Source organism: Tamandua tetradactyla, chromosome 1 (assembly GCF_023851605.1).
Source record: "Tamandua tetradactyla isolate mTamTet1 chromosome 1, mTamTet1.pri, whole genome shotgun sequence".
Lineage (NCBI taxonomy): Eukaryota > Metazoa > Chordata > Mammalia > Pilosa > Myrmecophagidae > Tamandua > Tamandua tetradactyla.
Genome location: NC_135327.1, coordinates 63,521,461 through 63,542,756, shown reverse-complemented (window position 1 = coordinate 63,542,756; position 21,296 = coordinate 63,521,461). Strand labels below are relative to the sequence as shown.

At 38.0% G+C, this 21,296-nt stretch overlaps 1 protein-coding gene and 1 long non-coding RNA gene across 2 annotated transcripts in view; one reads left to right on the top strand and one right to left on the bottom strand.

The window, feature by feature from the left end:
- The first annotated feature begins 6,834 nt into the window (after positions 1 to 6,834).
- Positions 6,835 to 18,970, top strand: LOC143648119 (uncharacterized). Its single transcript, XM_077117690.1, has 5 exons — positions 6,835 to 11,031; positions 14,113 to 14,239; positions 15,102 to 15,197; positions 15,696 to 15,787; positions 16,226 to 18,970. Exons 1-5 carry the CDS (start codon positions 11,020 to 11,022, stop codon positions 17,624 to 17,626), a joined length of 1,728 nt encoding a protein of 575 aa, XP_076973805.1. The 5' UTR covers positions 6,835 to 11,019; the 3' UTR covers positions 17,627 to 18,970.
- LOC143648172 (uncharacterized) overlaps positions 13,685 to 21,296 on the bottom strand; it is a 28,899-nt gene continuing 21,287 nt past the window's right edge. The window contains exons 2-4 of the long non-coding RNA XR_013158421.1: positions 15,754 to 15,829; positions 15,018 to 15,301; positions 13,685 to 13,766 (exon numbers count right to left, since the gene is read on the bottom strand). This is a non-coding gene — a long non-coding RNA (uncharacterized LOC143648172). The remainder of the gene's footprint in view (positions 13,767 to 15,017; positions 15,302 to 15,753; positions 15,830 to 21,296) is intronic.

The window sequence follows — 21,296 nt, the reverse complement described above, 5'->3', positions numbered from 1 at the left end:
TAATATACCATTTCCATTTTATGAATTGCTGCTGTGCATGCCCAGCTTTATGGTTTCATGGGTCAGACAACACCCAGCTCATAATAGGCAGCTCGGGTCTCATGGTAGCTTGGGGCCCATGCTTAAGTGTTCAGTCTCTTTTAAGGCCCAGTACAGGTTAACAGCTGTTTCTCAAAAGGGGAGTGGTTATCTACAGTGCCTAGTAAGGTTTTGATGCAAAATCTAAGGGTCTGCATTGTGATTCTCCTGCAGGGGCCTGCCAAAGTCTCCAGAGGGCATCCCTATTTGCCACTGACACTTCCAGCACCATTGGATCTGCAGGATCATATGGCCCAAGTGGCAGAGTGGTTTGCACTGCAGCCTGGACATGTCAAAGAGCCTTTTTTTCCTGGTCCTCACTCAAACTAATAGCTTTTCTGGTCACTTGGTAAATGGGCTGGAGTACCACACCCAAATGAGGAATATTTTCTCTCTAAAATCCAACGAGCCAACTATGCCCTCCTCTTTTTGTCATAGGAGGGCCAGATGCAACAGGTTATCCTTCACCTTAGAAGGGATATCTTGACATGTCCCACACCACTGGACACCAAGAAATTTCACAGAGGTGGAAGGCCCTGTATTTCTGTTGGATTTATCTCCCATGCTCTGACATGCAAATGCCTTACCAGTAAGTCTACAGTAGTTGCTACATCTTGCTCACTAGGTCTAGTTAGCATGATATCATCAATATAATGGATCAGTGCAATGTCTTATAGGAGGGAGAAACATTCAGGGTCTCTGTGGACAAGACTGTGACCGGACTGGAGAGTTGATATACCCCTGAGGCAAGACAGTAAAGGTATATTATTTGCCTTGCCAGCTGAATGCGAACAGTTTCTGTTGGTCCTTACTCACAGCTATTGAGAAAAAAGCATTTGCCACATCATTAGCTGCATGCCAGGTACCAAGAGATTTGTTGATTTGCTCAAGTAGTGATACCACATCTGGAACACAGGCTGCATTTGGAGTCATCTCTGGTTAAGTTTATGTCAGTCCATGGTCACCTGCCAAGTTCCTTCTCTTTTCTCCACAGCCCAAATATGAGAGTTGAATGGGGATGTGGTGAGTATTGCCATCCCTGCATACTTCAAGTTCTTAACAGTGCCACTAATATCTGCAGCCCCTCCAGGAATCTGATATTGCTTCTGATTCACTATTTTGCTAGGTCAGGGCAGTTCAAGTGGCTTCCATTTGGCCTTTCCTGCCATGATAGCCCTCACTCCATGAATCAGGAGAACCAGTGTGAGGATTCTGCCAGTTGCTGAGTATGTTGATTTCAATTATGCACTCGAACTGGGGAAATGACCGCAGAATGGACCAGTTGAGGCTGACCTGAGGTAAAACTGGTTGATCACCTGATGTCCACAAGCCCCTACTCTGACTGGTGGACCAGAGTGATGTTTTGTGTTTCTTGGAATTATTGTCACTTTTCAGCCAGTGTCTAATAATTGCTGAAATATCTGATCATTTCATTTTCCCCAGTGCACAGTCACCCTGGTAGAAGGCTGTAGGTCTCCTTGGGGAAGGCTGGGAAGAAGGTTAGCAGTGTAAATTTTGGGCAGTCTGAAAGGGTCCTTCCCAAGGATTTCTGGCCTCCCCCTCATTCGAGGGGTTCTGGGTGTTTAAAGTGTCTCGAGTGTAGGAATTGATTAAAAGCCTGTGACTCTGGTTTTGTAATTCAGTTTAGACTTCTGTTCATTTGACCTAGAATTCTTCTGCTTATACAGCTCAAAGAAGAATTTAATTGACTGCCCATCCGTTTTACTTCTAGGTACCTAGTAGCCAACACAAAAGTCTCTGCGAGGGCAGGCCACAGTGGCTCACTGGCAGAGTTCTCGCCTGCCATGCCAGAGTCCTGGGTTTAATTCCCAGTGCCTGCCTTTGTAAAAAAAAAAAAAAAGAAAAGTCTCTGCAAGTCAGCCTATTTTGACTGCTGCTTTGAGTCTGCTCTCCATGATGATGGCCAGGCCTACCTCATCTATGATGATTAACTTTTGTCACATGGCTTATGCCAACTCAGATTCCAGTCATTCCCATTGTGTTTAAGGATTTCAGCTCAGTGAAAGCAGTTCCACAGTAATATCTGATCTACAGTAAAGGGTGACTACAGAGCTTTTCAGGGATGATGGAGCTGTTCTCACGAATGTATTTCTCAAGGTTTTGGTGGAAGATGTGTCCTCTGGACATTCCTGGAGTGTGAGCAGGTCTACCATGATGAATCCACTCTTAACATTCCCAGATCCTCTGGATCCCCTCATCTACATTATACCAGGACAATTCTGGCATTTCAGCCTCAAGTAATGTTGGTCACCATTGGATCCATGTTTCAGGTAACTATCCAAACAAAACTGTTAATGCCCTTTCTAAACCCTTGAGCTACAGCATTAAATTCAGACTCTCCCCTTAGTGACCCCATATCAATAAATTCAGCTTGATCCAACTTTATATTTTTACTACCATTATCCCATACTCTTAATGTTCATTCCTACACATATTCCTTTGATTTCTTTCTATATAGATTGGAAAACTCATACAGTTCTTTTGGAGTATAGCATACCTCCTCCTGAGTCACACTTTGTACCTCACCTTTAAGGGCCTGTTGTGATTTTAGTTATAGTTGTTGAGGAAAAGAGGAATGGTGGGGGTGGGTCATAAAAAGAATTAGAACTGTCTTTTAAGCCAATTATGTCAGGACATTTCATTGCAGTTTGATCTGGTGAAACAGCCCTCCAAAGTGAGTGCTCTTTCCCCAGGGGAGGTGGTTACAGGGTTGGCAGGCAGTGAAGGGTTAATCTTGTTAGGAAAGGTTGGAAGGCATACTCCTCCGGGAGACTGGAGGCCAGGAAGCTGTTTCTTCAAGGCAGGCTGGAGGTTGGGATGCTCTTTCCTCAGGGCAGTCCATGACATGTCTATCTAGTAAAGACTCAGAATGGGGTCCGTGTCTCCCCATTGCCATCATCATCAAACCATCTGTCACCATCAAACGTTTCAGTATCACATTCTTTTCCAATCAAAGCCATTACTTTAACAGCAGACACCCTGCAACATGAAGATTTTAGTTTACATTGTGAATCTGCTACTCACACAATGAGGCTTTGTGCCTGGTCTTCAGATATCTGTGACCACAAGAAATAAGATTTTCTTTCAAGGCCCACATGGGAACTTTTACATCGTTCATATGGTGCTGAAGATTCAAATGTGAAGCCTTCAGCTCATACCTTTCCCTCATCACTGTTTCCGGCATATCTAACAACAGCCAGCCAATATCATTATACGTCTTAATTCCACAAGAATCTGTAAAGGTGGGAAAAACATTATCACTCAGAAATGAGAAAATAATTAAAAAAAAAAAAGAAAAGGAAAAAAACCTATCACTTAAAGCCTTGCCTCATATAAGCATATAATTAGAATCTAATGGTAATATTTGAGTATCTCTTTTGTCAACTCATCCCATGGACTGTCAGTACCGTCTTGATTGTTGGAAATAGTCATTATTTCCTCTGAGTCTAGTCAGAGTAGAAAACTGATGGTAAAAACCCATTTTTAAGATTCTGTTTCTCAAGAAACATCCCACTTCTGGTACTAAACTATGTTAGTCAGGGTTCTCTAGAGAAACAGAACCAACAGAAGAGATCTGTAAATAGGAAATTTATAAAGGCATATCATACCACTATGGAAATGGAAGAGTCCAAAATCCATAGGGCAGGCAGTGAAGCTGGTAGCTCCAGTGGAGAATCTGGCCAAATTCCACAGAAGAGGTTTGCTAGCTGAAGAAGCAGTGGAAGAATCTCTTTTCTCCCTTAAAAGCTTCTAATTAATTGGATTATCTTGTTGGGGGGGGCATACCTTAATTGACCACAGATGTAATTATCCACAGATGCAATCAACTGACTGATGATTTAATCAACCAGCCTCGAAATATCTTGCAGCAATAATCAGGTCAGTGCTTGTCTGAACAGAAAACTAGACATAATTATTTGGCCAAGTTGATGCCAGAACCTAACCATCACACCCCACCTCCACTTTGATTTTATGTGAGACTTAAACGTCTGTGATGTCCAGCCACTGAGATTTGAGTTGTGGTCTGTTTTAGCACTTAGCTGCAAGACACACTATTCTGTTTGACTACCTCAATGCAGTTGAACCAGGTAATCATGCTCTGAGATGTCCTCTAAAAGGCAATTTGTGTTTCTAGAATTTTTGTGTCTGATCATTCTCAGTCTTCTGTTCTTTCAGTGTTCAGTGATTCACTTTATCTCATGTTTTCCAAAAATACCATTAATAGGAAGAGTAACTTCTAGCACCAGAAACTTCTGTGGTTTCCTGAATCTGCCCACTGCTTGAGCTATTATTCAAAGTGATGATTTGTCTCAGAGTTCATGCTGGACTCTGGGAAGCTACCCCCAAATGATATATCCCCTCTCACCATAGTCTCTTTGCCCTTCTCCTGGGCCAAAGGCTGCTGGAGTTATTGGAAAGTTGAGTGCAAGGGGGACTTTGGGCTCTCAAGGAGTCACTGGGGGAAGGTTGCCTTAAATTCTGTGTTAGTGTCTGTTCTAGTTTCAAAGCTGCCAGAATGCAATATACCAAAAACAGGATGGCTTTTAAAAGGAGGAATTTAGTAAGTTGCAAGTTTACAGTTCTAAAGCTGTGGAAATATCCAAATTAAAGTATGGCTATGGAAATGTCCAGTCTAAGGTATGCAGGGAAAGATACCTTGGTTCACGAAGGCCGATGACCTTCTGGGTATCTCTGTCAACTGGAAAGACACATGATAAACATGGCAACGTCTGCTAGCTTTCTCTCCAGGCTTCTTGTTTCATGAAGCTTCCCTGGGAGTGGTTTTCTTCTTCATCTCCAAGGGTCTCTGGCAGCATGGGCTCTGTCCCTTTTTCCAAAATGGTTCCCTCTTAAAGGGCTCCAGTAAGGAATCCCACCTTGAATAAATGTAACACATCTCCATGGAACCCATCTAATCAAAGGTTATCACCCACAATTGGGTGGGTCATATCACTGTGGGAGCAATCAAAAAGCTCCCACCCAGCAATATGGAATGAGGATTAAAGGATATGGCTTTTCTGGGGTTCACAACAGATCCAAACCTTCACAGTGTCCCTGCTTTCTCTGATCCAGGGAATGACAAGAAGCAATAGAATGGATGGGATGAGTCTTTCCTGCTCCTGCAGATGAAAAGGGAAGCATTATCCAGGGCCATTAGCAAAGGACAGAAAGCCTCTGCTTTTTTTTTTACCTAGATCAGAGGGTGGAAGTGCTTGATCTTCTTACACTTGTGATACAGTCCCCATCGGGGTATAGAACGACCAAGGAACCAAAAAAGTAAAATAAGAGTCCCCTAAGGAGCTTTGTCTCAGATTGAGGAAGATTAAGCAGAAGAAACAGAGCTGTGGCAGGAGACACAAGTCAATTTGAATGATGGTGATCGTAAACACTAGAGCATGTAAGGAAATTTAAATATAGCACAAAAAGCTTTTTGGGAGTGCAAAAAATTTTATCTGGAGATAAAATTTAGCATACTGGAAAATGTTGGAGAAGAAATATCGTGAAGCATAAAGCAAAAACAAAGAAATGGGAAGCAAGTAGAACAAGGTAAACAGCATGGAGGACAGATCCTAAAATCCTGACATGTAAATAGCAGGAATATCAGAAAGAGAAAAAGGAAGCAGTGGTGGATGGGGAAATATTGAACTAACAATGAAAGAAAATTTCCCTGGACAGAAGAAGGCCCGAGACTGAGTTTTAAAAAGAATTAACCAAGTTTTACATTAATTTGATTAGGGAAAGCATATGACTTGGCATATCTTAGTAAAACTAAAGAACTCTAAGCACAAATAAAAAATCATAAAAGCACCCAGGCAGAAAGAATTAGGAAGGAGTCAGACTTGCCCTGGATGTCTTACTTGACACAGCTGATCATGCAAACCTTCTTGAAAATACTTTCACTTAACTCTTGATTGCTACTCCTTGGTGTCTATCCTTCATCAGTTTTAAAAGATCTTTACATATTGTAGATATAAATATACATATATCCTATAATCTAGAATTTGTCTTTCTGGTAGTCTAATTCATAGAAATAAAAGCACCAGGATGCCATGATACATGATTATGGATGTTTCTATTGGAATAAAAAACAATATGGTAAATGACTGCCATACTTATTATCAGGGAAGTGGTCACACAAATTATGGGGCATTTGAAATGTTATGCAATCATTAAAAAGGATGAATAAGAGTTAAACAAGTTGATTTGATGATACCAAGGGAGAAAATCAAGATTCAGAGAAGAGTCTAATATGTTGATAGCCAAATAGAATTCTTTCTTTAAATTATGTTTTTATATATGTGTATGTAACTCTGGAAGGTAAAATCAGATAGTCTTTTGCCTTTGTTTATTCTTCACTACTTGTTGCCAGTGTCGTGAGCAGTGCTATAAACATGTAGGAAAAATCTTAGAAAGGGGAATACTAGATTGATGATTTCTTATGTGTGTAATGTTTTGACAGAAGGGCAAAAACCCTAACCCAAAAAGCAAATACATCATTCCGTTCATATATTTGTTTAAAAATATGTGTATGTTTCGTTGGAGAAATTTTTCAAAGTTTATCAGTTCAAAAATTTCACGCAAGTTTTTTAATCTACTTCTATATATAGTTGTGGCTATACATAATATTTCTGTTAATTTAGAAGAGATTTTCAATAAAATATTTTAAAATAATTGCAAGGAATTCTGAAATGATTCATTGTCAATTCTGTAGCTGGATATTTGATAGTGTTAAATAATTATTAAATTTTAGATGTAGTAATAGTATTTTGGGTCTATTTAAAAATAACTACCTTCTGATCTTTTAGAAATATGCATTTTAAGTATTTAAGAACATGATAGGGTTTTTTTTATTTGTATTAAAATCATCCAGTATGACTAGATTGGGGTAAAAGTGTGAGTGCAAATGGTATAAAATTGTCCAGGTATTGAACAATTGTTGAAGCCGAGTGATAAGCACAATGGGAATTAATTATACTGTGGTAATTGTTGTAGAAAATTCCCATACAAAATGCTCAAAAATGAAAATTTTCAGGCAGTCTCAATGACCAACCCCAGCCAACTCTCAAATTTTTTTTTATAGTAGTAATGTGCTCTGAAGTGTACTGCAAATCTTTATTGCTTGTTAATAGTTATTACTTCATATTACTCTTTGGACTATTATTGCTTCAGAATATTAAAAAAATCTCTTCTGTAGGTCAAATTTGTGTCACGCTTGTTTTTAAGGCAAAAATGAATTAATTTATTTAATCCAGGTATTACCCTTCGTCAAGATTTTGTCTGTTCCACTTGAAAATAAAGAACAATTCCTTCCTAAGTTTCAATGCTGTGACCACTGCTTTGGCTCTGTCACTACCATGTGAATGGTCCAAGCTGTCAGAATCACTGCCTGTTCTGTGTCTAAATTTCTTAAAATACTGCATATTCAAACAGTTATTTCCTGTTGTTTTACGAAAAAGGTCTGTCCTGTAATAACCATCTTAGCAGTCACTCCATAGGGGAACCAATTAATCAGTCATTCAATGAATTATTGGTATTTTGAGGAAGGGAGTTAGAAGACAGTATCTCTGCTAAGAATTTATACTATAGTTGGGGAGGTGGGTCAAACTAATGGTCCTTACCAGGTCTGATGTATTTAAGAGCTAAACTCTGCATAGAGACCGCAGATAAAAAAGCCAGATTTGGTGAGTTTGAGGATATCACTGCTCAAAGAAAAGACCCGAACATGAGATTAAAATAGCACACAACAAGCTGTCTTTTGGCAGTACTTGGACAAGTTGGTGAGAGAAGGTAAGTTCCTTTCAGCAGGTGACCTTCCAGAGTCAGTGGTATGAGTCTATGAGCCAAAAGGTGAAAAGTGCAGGAATTCCAGGGTAATTGGAAAATCAGAGCATGCATGGACTGATGTGTCTTGATGTCAACCAGAAGCATGGTAGGGAATCTCTGAGTAAGAGAGCGCCAAAGTATAGTAGTGGTTTAAGTCTTTTACAGCTATTGCCTTTGCCTTATCTATGGTTGGGTGATATTGTGTGCAGGCTTATGAAGGTCTGCAAAGTTGATAGTCTCTAAATGACTAAAAAAATGTGCTTATTTGAGCTATATTTAAATAAATGGGTGCATAAAATAATTGAATTTGGTGCTGAGAGATTTTGGCTAATGATCCTCTCATGCTCTGAAAAGTGAGCAGCATAGAGGCAAGTGTATGGGTAGATGAGTAATAAAGTAAATACATGCATGAACAGGATAACTGACATGCTTCTGCTGAGTATGGAAAATATGGCAAAACTCGCTTTGAGCTTAGGTGAGTGTGCTCGCTTGAAAGGATTTGTATCCTAGAAAAGCCACATTTTAATCCTAATCAGTCTTGTGGGAGCAACGGTTTCTTCTAATCCCTATTCAGTACTATAGGTTGAAAAAGGATTAGGTTATCTCCATGGAGATGTGACTCAACCAGTTGTGCATATTAAACTTGATTAGATGGATATGTGTCTCTACCCATTCTACATGAATCTTGATTAGTATACTGGAATCCTATAAAAGGAGACATTTCAGAGAGAGTTCCTTTTGAGAACAAGAAAACTGCAGAACCACAAAGCAGAGTCTACCAGCCAGCGCCTTTTAGAGATGAAGAAGGAAAACACCTCCCAGGGAGCTTCATAAAGTAGGAAGTCTAGAGAGAAAACTAGCAGATTGTTACCATGTTCACCATGGGCCCGTCCAGCTGAGAGAGAAACCCTGACACTCATCGACCTTCTTGAATCAAGGTATCTTTCCCTGGGTGCCTTAAATCAGACATTTCTATAGACTTGCCTTAATTTAGACATTTCCACAACCTGAAAACTGTAAACTTGCAACTTATTAAATTCCCCTTTTTAAGAACCATTCAGTTCTGGTATATTGCATTCTGGCAGCTAGCAAACTTTAGCAGTGGAAATCACAGGATTTCTAGTGATGTGAAGGCAGGACTCACTTTTGCTGTCTCCTGCCAAACAACATATCCACTTGCAATAGAGCTTCTTAAACAAGGGAAATGACATCAAAATAGGATGATTGTGCTGGGTGACAATCAGACATTTGTGTTCATTTCAAGGGTCATTAGGCTGGAAACAATGGGTAACAGTTAAATCATACACTGAACACATATGAATCTCTTGTTTAGTACTTCAGTCTCTATGTAGGCTTGCCTTACCATACCTTTTTATAACTACTGTCAATTTGTGCATTTTGTTCTTTCAAAGTAGTATCTTAAAATATTTGTGTTATTGATAAGTAACTTTTTTACTTCCCCAGTTACATCAGCTCTAGAAATGGGAAAGAAGAGAATGGATAATATTGTCTTGATGTCCTAACATTGTTTGAGGAGTACCATACAGAATGTAAGAAGAACAAGTGATTAGAATCAGTTGAATACACTCAGGACTGAGATGTCAGAGAAACCTAAGAAAAACAAGTTACCTAAAGGATATCATGTTCCAGTAGTTCTTTGGTTTCAAGTTATATACTGAGAACCACAAACTGGATTTATATATGGGGACTTCTTTGGAGATGGTAGCATCATTTAGGAGCAGTCTTTCATGATGTTGATTAGTCATCATTTGAAGCAATGTAAGGGAAGTGTATTTACTGATGGGGTAAATACAGGGACATCAGAAATATTTTCAAAGTATATGGAGTAAATTAACCTTTATCATAAGGATTAGTATGAGGATTGAACTTTTAAAAGTTTAAAAATACAACCATTTGTCTCTGAATTTCAGGTACAAAGAGTAAGTTAGTCTTATCACTGTTTATGTCACATAATCATTTGTCCATGAACTGCATGTAATCATTATTGATATTTTAGAGGAAAATTTACATTTTACACATTTGTTCATATATATTATATGTTTGTTTGTTTGTTTTTGGCATGGGCAAGCTCCAGGAATTGAATGGTCTCTGGCATTGTTCACATATACAAATAATGAAATTTGGTAAGTCACAGCTGATGATGAGTAATATGCAAAAAATATTTCAGCTATCCCTCACAAAAATATCAGAGTGAGCAAACTGATTTTCTCCCAAATCTCCTCGCTCTATATCTTCTGAGCCCCTTTATCCCATGAAGATTGTGGGATATGACAACAATTTTGACCCATATACTGCTGCTATTTTCTGATGCAGGGGATTTTCATGATTAGATTTACATTGCAAGAGCCATTGATCCCTCCAAATTAAACAAGAACTTTAATAGATATACCTCATAATTATATATATCATTTCTTGGTTGGTATCCAAATGTATTGAGGTGAGAGCGATAACTCAGTGTTGAGATAGTTACATTGTTATACATCACACTTTAAAGACAAAGCTGATTTAGGAGAAATGTACCTAGAATGACAGGTGAATATTAGAGTAGGGAGGGAGTGTTCGGAAAACAAGGATGGATATTGAAGTACCAATGCTAATGCATACACCAAGCATAATTATAGCTGAGAAATTCCACACTGCTTTCTCTGATGGTAGAGACCTAATTCTGGATGTGACATGGGTCATGTGTTCCTGTGGTTTGAAATCAGGAAGTGAATTAAAGTCTCTGAACACCATCGGATAATTAACACATACAATTGGCTGGTTGTTGTGTTCTTATCTGTAAATTTAATATATTCATATCTTCATTATTTGGTTGAGAACCCAGGATCCCTTGATTCTTGATTCTCTTGGAGCACACTTGATTCTCTTGGAGCAGACTTCACATTCCTGGTGATTGGACTGGGTTTCCTCACATGTGAATGGCTTGAGATTCATGACAGGTAAGTCTGGAAATTGTGGCCAAGACCTGAGTCTAAGAGTTTCTATCTCTGTTCTCAGCTTTGCTCACCTGTAGCTTGTCTGGTTATGAGTGAAAAATCCAAATGAAGACAGTTGTCAGCTGAACTATTGACAATGCAACCACAGGTGAGTAGGGACTTTTTTAAAAACATTTTCTATCATGAAATATATATACAAAAACTCCATATATTTCAAAGTACATTGTAACAAGGAGTTAATGAACAGATTTCAGAGTTTGGTATGGGTTACAGTTCTACAATTTTAGACTTTTCCTTCTAGCTACTCCAAGACACTGGAGGCTAAACACAATCTCAGTATAATGATTCAGCAGTCATACAAATTTTTGTGATTGTGACCTACTTTTTTTTCAATTGTGAAAAATAACATATATGCAAAACAATAAATTTCAAAGCATACCACAATAATTAGTTATACAACAGATTTCAGAGTTTGGTATGGATTACAGTTCCACAATTTTAGGTTTTTCTTTCTAGCTGCTCCAAGACTCTGGAGACTAAAAGAAATATAATGATTCAGCAGTCATACTCATTTGTTAAATCCATAGCTTTTTTTTTTCCTTCTTTTTTTATGAAAGGTAACATATACAAAAAAGTAAATTTCAAAGCACAGCACCACAATTAGTTGTAGAACATATATCAGAGTTTGGCATGAATTACAATTTCACAATTTTAGATTTTTACTTCTAGCTGCTCTAAAATACTGGAGGCTAAAAGAGGTACCAAATTAATGATTCAGCATTCATATTCATTTGTTAAATCCTGTCTTCTCTGTATAACTCCACTATCACCTTTGATCTTTCCATCTCTCTCTTTTGGGGTGTTTGGACTATGGCAGTTTTAAATTTTTCATATTGGAAGTGTCTGTCACTATTTATGGGGTAGGAAGATGGAACTATCTGATGTTCTGGAGAGGCTGGGCAAGGTTTCAGGACTAATCTGGAACAGGGACCCATCTGGAGATTGTAGGTTTCTGGAAAGTTACTCTAGTGCGTGGAACTCTTGTGGAATCTGATATTGGCCTGGTGTTCTTTAGGATTGGCTGGAAAGGTCCTGGTTGGGGGTTGGCTGGTGTTCTAGTTTGCTAGCTGCCGGAATGCAACACACCAGAGACGGATTGGCTTTTAATAAAAGAGAATTTATTTTGTTGGTTCTTCAGAGGAAAGGCAGCTAACTTTCCGCTGAGGTTCTTTCTTATGTGGAAGGCACAAGATAGTCTCTGCTGGTCTTCTCTCCAGGCCCCTGGGTTCCAACAACTTCCCCGGGGTGACTTCTTTCTGCATCTCCAAAGGCCTGGGCTGAGCTGCAAGTGCTGAGATGAGGAATGTCAAGCTGCTTAGCAGTGCTGCTTTGCTATCTCTCATTTAAGCACCAGCCAATTAAGTCAAACGTCACTCATTGCAGCAGACACGCCTCCTAGCCAACTGCAGATGTAATTAGCAACAGATGAGGTTCACGTACCATTGGCTTATGTCCATAGCAACAAGGCTAGGTATACTCACCTGGCCAAGTTGACAACTGAATCTAACACAGCTGGTTATGATAGTTAGCAAGGTCTGACTGAAGTTTGTGTGTAGGGACTTCTTTAAGTGAAGTTACACACTTGTATGCAGATGGGGTCGTTTCTCCTATTGGCTTAACCATTCCTAGTCCATTCATGAGCTATTTAAGGATCTGAGCTTCGGGTAAGTATGTTCTGACTTAAGAATAATTATGGTATATTTGGGGCTCATCAATAAGTAATTTCCTTCCCAACATGACAGTAGTTTCTCCAGTCTCTCATAAGGTTGTATATTCTCTGTAGAAATGAAAGATATATTTTTTTTGCCTCATTGTAGAAAAAATGCCCTCATGGATAGAGAAGAAATTAAGTCAGTGTGGAGATCGATATTTCAGCAAGTGCATTCAGCAATCCAGTTTTACAGGAACGTTGATGTAAGATTGCATTGTTGACTGCAGCACAAGAGGAAGTTAGAAATGAAGGGAAATGAGAAATTGTTCATTTATTTTCCCCCATTTTACTATTCTTAATCTGTTTTTAGAATATATTGAATATATGTATTCATTCAATATATATAATTCAAACATATATTCAATATATATATACAATATAATATATGAAGTATATACACTTTGTAATACACACACACGCACACTCAAAGAAAATTAAAATTTACCTTAACGACTGTTGTTCCTAATTTCCCAACTTCAGTTTTTGTAATCAGTTTTATTCACAATTTTTAAATGGATGCAATTTACAGGAAGTATTATTCATTTAAGTAGAATAAAATTTATGGTAGTGAAAATTTTTGAAGATTCAAAGAGACCAGAAGCAAAATGTGGTTTCTTTTCATCTTGAATGAATGAGGTGAAGATATGGGGAACAATGAAACTGGTGTTTTGGGCCCCTGAAAATGTTGAGAATGGGAGTTCTTCTACCACACAAATGGCCAGACTAGGGCCATCTTTCAATACAGTCATCTCAAGGGTCCCTTACTTGTAGTCCTGAACCAGCTGTACTTAACATTATCAGGAACCACTCAGTTATGGAAAATTCTACATGGTCCAGAGGTCTGTATGAAACATGTTAAGTTATCCAGAATTCTAGATATTCCCTCCAAGTGCCCCACCATTTTAATGAATAATAGACCAGTGAATTGAATTTCAAAAGAATACTTCACTCATTAGTGCATTCAATCTGTTCAAATACATAACGTAATGTTAGACAATTATATAAATAAGGAAAGTGAGATCATCCATAGCAAGAATAATCTAACTATAGCCTTTATTTAAAGATGGTACACCATGGATATTTCTTGTCTTATGATGAGTGGGTAGATTTACCTGAAATTCAAGGGAAAGATCATTTTAGTTATAGATGCTATAGAGCACATATTATAATGAGCATCAGAAAGTTATGTTTACAAGTTAAATTTCCGGATGTATATCACTTCACATGTTATGTGATACTTCTTTACAATGGAGTTGTATTATCATCAGAATGTCTATGGGTTTGTGAGTGTATCTTAAAGGCAGATGGCGGTTCAGCTTGGAGAGTGATCTTATTGGAATTCTAAACATATTCAGCTTTATAAACAAAGTCTCTGCTTCATTAGTTCTGTCATTTTGAGCTTCACAGTATGTTGGTAAGGATGCCCTTGTGTGACCCCATATTTCTGTGATATGTTAGAATTTAATGACCTACAAAGATGTAGCTGTAGACTTCACCCAAGAAGAATGGGCATTGCTAGACACATTCCAGAGAAAACTGTTTCGAGATGTGATGCTGCAGACTATCAATCATCTGATCGCAGTGGGTGAGTCTAAAAATTTACCTATCATTGATATTTAGCTATCATGTCTATCATATATCCTATTTATTTATTTCAGGTATCTAAGTCAGTTTCTCCATATTGTAGGATATGCTTTTTACATCCTTTATACTTATATATATTATATTGTGTATACATTTAAATTATTTTGTCACACATATAACCACCTAAATGAAATATATTTTAAACTATTTTTGTTTGTTTGTTTTTTACAATGTCAGGCACGGGGAATTGAACCCAGGTCTCCAGCATAGTGGGTGAGAATTCTGCCACTGAGCCACTGTCGCACCACCCTAAACTATTTTCTTACATTAAATTCACACTCATAGAATTTAAACTTCTTGAAACAACTTAATGTCTTTGTTAAGTCTCAATGTCCAACACTTAGAGGAGTGCTGAATAGCCACTGAATAATTTTTTAATTATAAATGAGTGACTAAACATTTTAAAATAATTATTCTGCTTTATGGGTATTGCTGTCTTCAGAACACAATATAAAAATACCACATATATCATTGTCTCGATAGAATTTATATCATCTTGGTGGAGTTTATGGTCTTTGTAGTATTTTTGAAAATAATCAACAGCTGTGGAACCATCAAGTATCTACCCATTTAGAATATGGAGGGCTCTCTAGTTTCTCTTTGAAATTGTACATGGACAGCAGAATCATAGGTCCCCACTTTTGAGTTACCCTTTGCTGTTGAAATATTGTCAGTGGTCTGTGCTCAAAGTACTTTTACTGCTGACCTTCAATGCTTACCTTTCTCTTTGGTGGCCTTCTATGGACTTGATAATGCATGATTAACACAATTAAGATTCCAGGTGTCTTTTTTCCTACAAACAGGATGTCAGGTCTGCAAATCAGATGTACTTTCCCAGTTACCACAAGTACAGGAAGTGTGGAGAGAAGAAATAGTATTTCTCCAAAACCAGAATCCAGGTGAGCTCTAGGATCCTGTGCATCAGTTCTGGAGGAACCTCATCAGTTTGTGATTGAGTCCTTGGAAATATCAGCTTCAGATTTCCCTAAGTGAGTTATGATTTCTGAAACATAGGCATGGGTATTGGGAGAAGTTTCATCATATCAGATCATTATTCTATACACTTACCAAGTGAAGTGTCTTTGACTTTAGGAAAGGGATATTCATGTACTATTGGAATTAAAATTTCACATAATGAGCCTTATTCTGGTCTTACTCTTGAAAGATTTTCTCTATTTTTATGTCCCTAACATAACTTCTTTTTATTTTTTTCATATTTCAATCCTGAGAATATTTTTTGATTGTTAGTGTCCTAGAATATTTTATTTTGCCTAGCCTATTACTTAATTTGATATTCAAGTGTCAATATTTGGATCATACTGAGAATAATATTTAGGACCACCAGCATTTTCATTCCCATTATGAACTCTTAACAGTTTATTGTGGTTTTACCCCAGTAATTATAGGCAAGAATATTACCTGTAAAAAGGAAGAAATGGTATTCATGCAACTTACCTGCAAGAAAGACAATTCTAACACCATGTCATCGGTAAGCTTCTTTGGTGTGAACCTTATTTTTCCAAATAGGTGCCTGGGATTGAATAAATTAGTAATTCAGTACAATCACCTAGTTGTGAAATGCTAATCCAGCAAAAATCTGATATTTTGAATTTACTGAGAAGTTAAATTGAACACAGAACTCGAAGCTGAATTTTCATTAAAAATATGATTGCTTAAACATGGTTTAAATGTATAAATTTTGAAACATCTTGAAGTTCAAATTTGATTGGATAACTTTGAAATTGGTCTGATATAATAGAGAAAGTCTCCATGCATGCAGGTCAGTAGTGTGTATATGAAACTGACATGGGAAAGATTTTAATTGGAGATTATCACTGAAGAATTACTTGAGAATTCATTGTAGAGAAATGAAGAAATGTATGTATATGGACACATGTTTTACAATTTCTCATCTAATTCCCCACAGGAAATGTCTCACAGTCAAAATAATTCTTTTGCACCTACGTATATGCAAGAGGATTCCACTCCCAGATCCACAGTGACTCAACATGCATTAATTCCCATGAGAAAGAAGCCATATTTAAGCAAACCGCTTGGAAATGTCCTCAGTGACCAGTCATCTTTTAATCAACAAAGGCAGAGTCATGCTAGAAGTAAATCTTATGAATGCCATCAGAGTCCTAAAGCCTTTCTTAAAATGACTGGCCACAGACAGTACAATGGAACTCGAACTGCCAGCAAACTATGTGAATGTCTTCCATGTGGGAAAACTTTCATTAGATTTTTTGACGTCAGACAACATGAGAGGATCCACACTGGAGAGAAGTCCTGTGAATGTAATTTATGTGGGAAAGCCTTTAGTCAGTATTCTAATCTCAGGCGACATGAGAGAATACACAATGGAGAGAAACCTCATGGATGCCATCTATGTGGGAAAACCTTTAGTCAGTATGGTAATCTCAAACGACATGAGAGAATACACAATGGAGAGAAACCCCATGAATGTTGTCTGTGTGGGAAAACCTTCAGCCAATCTTCTACTCTTAGACAACATGAGAGAACACATACTGGAGAGAAACCCTATGAATGCCACACATGTGGGAAAGCTTTCATTTATTGTTCTACCTTCAGAAAACATGAGAGAACTCACACTGGAGAGAAACCCCATGGTTGTCATATATGTGGGAAAACCTTTAGTCAGTATTCTAGTCTTGTACGACATGAGAGAACACACAATGGAGAGAAGCCCCATCAATGCAATACGTGTGGGAAAGCCTTCAGTCAATATTCTAATCTGAGACGACATGAGAGTACTCACACTGGAGAGAAACCGCATGAATGCCATCTATGTCAGAAAGCCTTCAGTTCATATTCCAATCTTAGACAACATGAAACAACACACACTGGAATGAAACCCCATGAATGCCATCTATGTGGAAAAGCCTTCTATCGGTATTTTAATCTTAGACAACATGAGAGAACACACACAGGAGAGAAACCCTATGAATGTCATACATGTGGGAAAGCTTTCATTCATTCTTCTTCTCTCAGAACACATGAAAGAACTCACACTGGAGAGAAACCCCATGAATGTCATCTGTGTAGGAAAACCTTTAGTCACTCTTCTACACTTAGAGAACATGAGAGAACACACACTGGAGAGAAACCCTATGAATGCCGTACATGTGGGAAAGCCTTCATTCATTGTTCTACCTTCAGAAAACATGAGAGAACTCACACTGGAGAGAAACCCCATGGTTGTCAACTGTGTGGGAAAGCTTTCGCTCACCGTTCTGCCCTTAGGCAACATGAGAGAATGCACAGTGGACAGAACCATAAGAATGTTATCTATTTGGGAAAACCTTGATTTCTCTATACTTAAACAACATAAAGTATTCAAACTTAAGAGGAGATGTATGAGTATCATGAAAGCCTTCAGTCAGTATTCTGGCTTTAGATGTAAATTGAGAACTCACTCTATGTTTTTGAATATGGAAGAGATTTCAGTCACAGTTTTAACCTTTCATCACACTAGAAAATTCACATATGAAAGAAACCTTGTGTTTGTAATCTGCGTGGTATTGCCTTTATTACCAGTACTATTTAAGTTAATATAAGGAAATTCATTCAGGAGAGAATCCATATGAATGTTAGCTGTGTAGCAAAGCCTTTCGTAGTTGGTCTAATGGTATACCATATGAGAGAACTCACAAGATAATTCTAATATAAGTAGAAAGTCCTCATCTGCCACTCTGATAAGCCAGAGAAATTACATATGGGAAATTCTTTGTGCTTGATATAGAAGTGCCTTAATTTTCATCTATCCTTGAAATAAAGAATGAATTTCATAGGAATGAATTGCTAGGTCTGTAATTATTATTCATTATCATTCAATGAAACACAAGACTTGGTATGGTGAAAAATGTTCAGTTTAGGAATTGTGAAAACATGGAATGAGCAGAAAAGGTCATGAGAACGTTAAATAAGAAAAAAAATATTTTTTTACCAGGATAAAACCACTTGGGGGAGGTACAGAGATTTCATGATGAAAAAATGTATTCAGTGTAAATGATGGGAAATCATTTATTAAGAAATTGGGGATGTTTTGAACAAGAGTTATTCTATTATTGGGTTAGTGTTTGAGAAAAATGGGCAAATTATTTTATATTTGTTAGATAAGTATAAACAGCAATGGTGGAAATGTTATAGGTTTGGGGATAGGAGAATGTGACATCTGATTTTGGAATCTTGGGTAAATGAATATGCTTCTGTAGGTCCTTTTAATGCACCATTGATGAATATTTTTTGCATCAGTGATTAAATATTTGAAGAATAAGAGGAGGGTTTTAATTTGTTTATGATTTTACAGAAGTCAGTGCTTCATGCTCTCTGCAGATTTGCTACTGTGATTTTCATACGGTTGTGCCTCTTACAGGTCTCCCTTTCGATAGAAGTTTTCTGTTGACCTTCTGCCTGAACATATGACCAGGCCATTGCATCAATTTCAGGTTGAGAATATTTTATGTCTTTCTGTCACAGGGGTAGTCTCAATTAGAGTCTAGCAGCAAGCTAATAATTGTCTCTTAAATGGAAATTTCCTTGTCCAAAATCCTAGTGATCATCACAGGATGGCATTCACAGGCTTGTGTCATAAGCTGTGGTCTGCATTGCACACAAACCTATTGTACAGAAAATAAATGACCTGTGTAGACTCAGGCAGTCGTTTGTTCCCATCTCACTTGTCCAGTTTGGCACAAGAGCTGATTTGCATGCCTTCTGTTTACTACACAAGGTAAGAAAAGCATTCCCCAGTCTAAGTATCTTTCCACATAACACATTGAAAGAGAAGAGATGCAGCCACTTTACGTAAGTTCAATTCAAACCTTCCATTTTCCCCTAAATCCCATCACCAATGCATTCCCATATTTTCCAAATCTTCTATAGCCCCGTGGAGTCTAGAACAACAGGATTTGAATTCTCAATGCATGGGGCGCTCATGCTAGAGTCCCAGAAACATTTCCTGTCCTCTCTTTGACAATTCATCAGCTGGGGGTGGGGGTAGGCCAATGGACTTAAGCTCTCAGCAGTTTTTATTTTGATTAAATTAGAGGACCTGTGCTCCAAGTTATTGGAAGTACATTTTCTTAATGTCATTTTTTGTCTTGCTACTTTTAAAATTCTCTGCTCTAGGATGAATAAAACCATTTTGTTTACAGTAATTTGAAGTTGGGGGACCAACAGGGATTGCCATTATTGCATCCAATTTCTGAGAGTGCTGCTTTAAAACCTTTGCTTCTACCCCATAAGTTTCTGCTTTATTCATTTCTTTTACAAAGATTTCCTCTCTGTGGGCATGAGTCTCTTTGCTTTCCCCTTTGTCTTTCAGCATATGAGTTTTATTCCTTATTTATTGCTTTCACATAACTTTTCCCTTTAGAAGTTTCTCTGAGGCTCATGGCTGTAGCTTATAGTCTGGGGTCCAAGCTTGACCCAGTATCAAGATCTGTCCTGACACTCTTTTATACTTTCGTTTTAGAGATAGAAATAAACAAAGTGTCATATATATTGTCTTTTTCTTCTTAGTTTGCATTTACTTATACATCCAGTGCACCATTTCCCTAGAAAGTGATTCATGGTATTTAGATGCCCGTTGGGAGCTCTCTTACCCCCTGTAAAATTGACTGCAACACAATGGTGGTTCTATGCCATGAGTCACCTTATGGCTATTCAGGATTCGACCATTCACAATCCCCACACTCTGATCCTTTCTTCTCCCAAACCATAAACTTCAGTGAATCATACAATACCAGTGAATCTTACTTCATCTGACACTCAGAATTAGTTCAACTGTAAGGTTTGACAGCAGAATATTCCAGGCTGAGATACATGCCCAAGACTTATGACATCAGCTGTAAGTAGTTAGGATTACACATAGATAGGGGGTACAGTCCCCAGCAATACTCTGCAAGCAATATACCAAGTGACACCAACTGCAAGCTGGTGGGTCTCCCAAACCACGAGATATGGTAATTTGCTAGAATGACTCATAGAACTAATTGAAAGAACTAATGTATTACATGGTTATAGAACTCTGTAGGGAAAGAATATTGGTTAAAATTAGCTAAAGGAAAAGACATAGGGCAAAGTCTTCGAGGGTTCCAACTACAAAGTTTCCATTGTCCTCAGGCAGCAATATCTTCCAAGTTAGCAGCGTGTGAGAGTAGACCAGAGTTGTCAACCTTGGCAGCTTGCCCAAATTTTGGTGTCCATAAATTTTACTGAGATTTTATTACATAGGCATGGCATATTGATAAAATGATGACCATGCTGGTTTGAATGGATATATGTCCCCTAGAAAAGCCATGTTTTAATCAAAATCCCATTCCCTATTCAGTACTGTATGTTTGAAACTGTAATCAGATCATCTCCCTGGATGATGTGATTTAGTCGAGTGGTTGTTAAGCTGGATTAAGTGACGACGTGTCTCCACCCATTTGGGTGGATCTTGATAAGTTTTTGAAGTCTTATAAAAGAGGAAACATTTTGGGGAATGAAAGAGATTCGGAGAGAGCAGAGACTGCTGCAGCACCACGAAGCAGAGAGTCCATGAGCCAGTGACTTTTGGAGATGAAGAAGGAAAATGTTCCCTGGGGAGCTTCATTAAACTGGAAGCCAGGAGAGAAAGATAGCAGATGATGCCGTGTTTGCCATGTGTCCTTCCAGCTGAGAGAGAAGCCCTGACTGTGTTCACCATGTGCCCTTCCAGTTGGGAGAGAAACCCTGAACTTCATCAGCCTTCTGAAACAAGGTATCTTTCCCTGGATGCCTCACATTGGATATTTCTATAGACTTGTTTTAATTGGGACATTTTCTTGGCCTTAGAACTGTAAACTAGCAACTCATTAAATTCCCCCTTTTAAAAGCCATTCCGTTTCTGGTATATTGCATTCCAGCAGCTAGCAAACTAGAACAATAACCTTCATTGTTTAACTTAGTCTTCAGCTCCTACTATTTTGGAAGTAGACCTATCACCTATT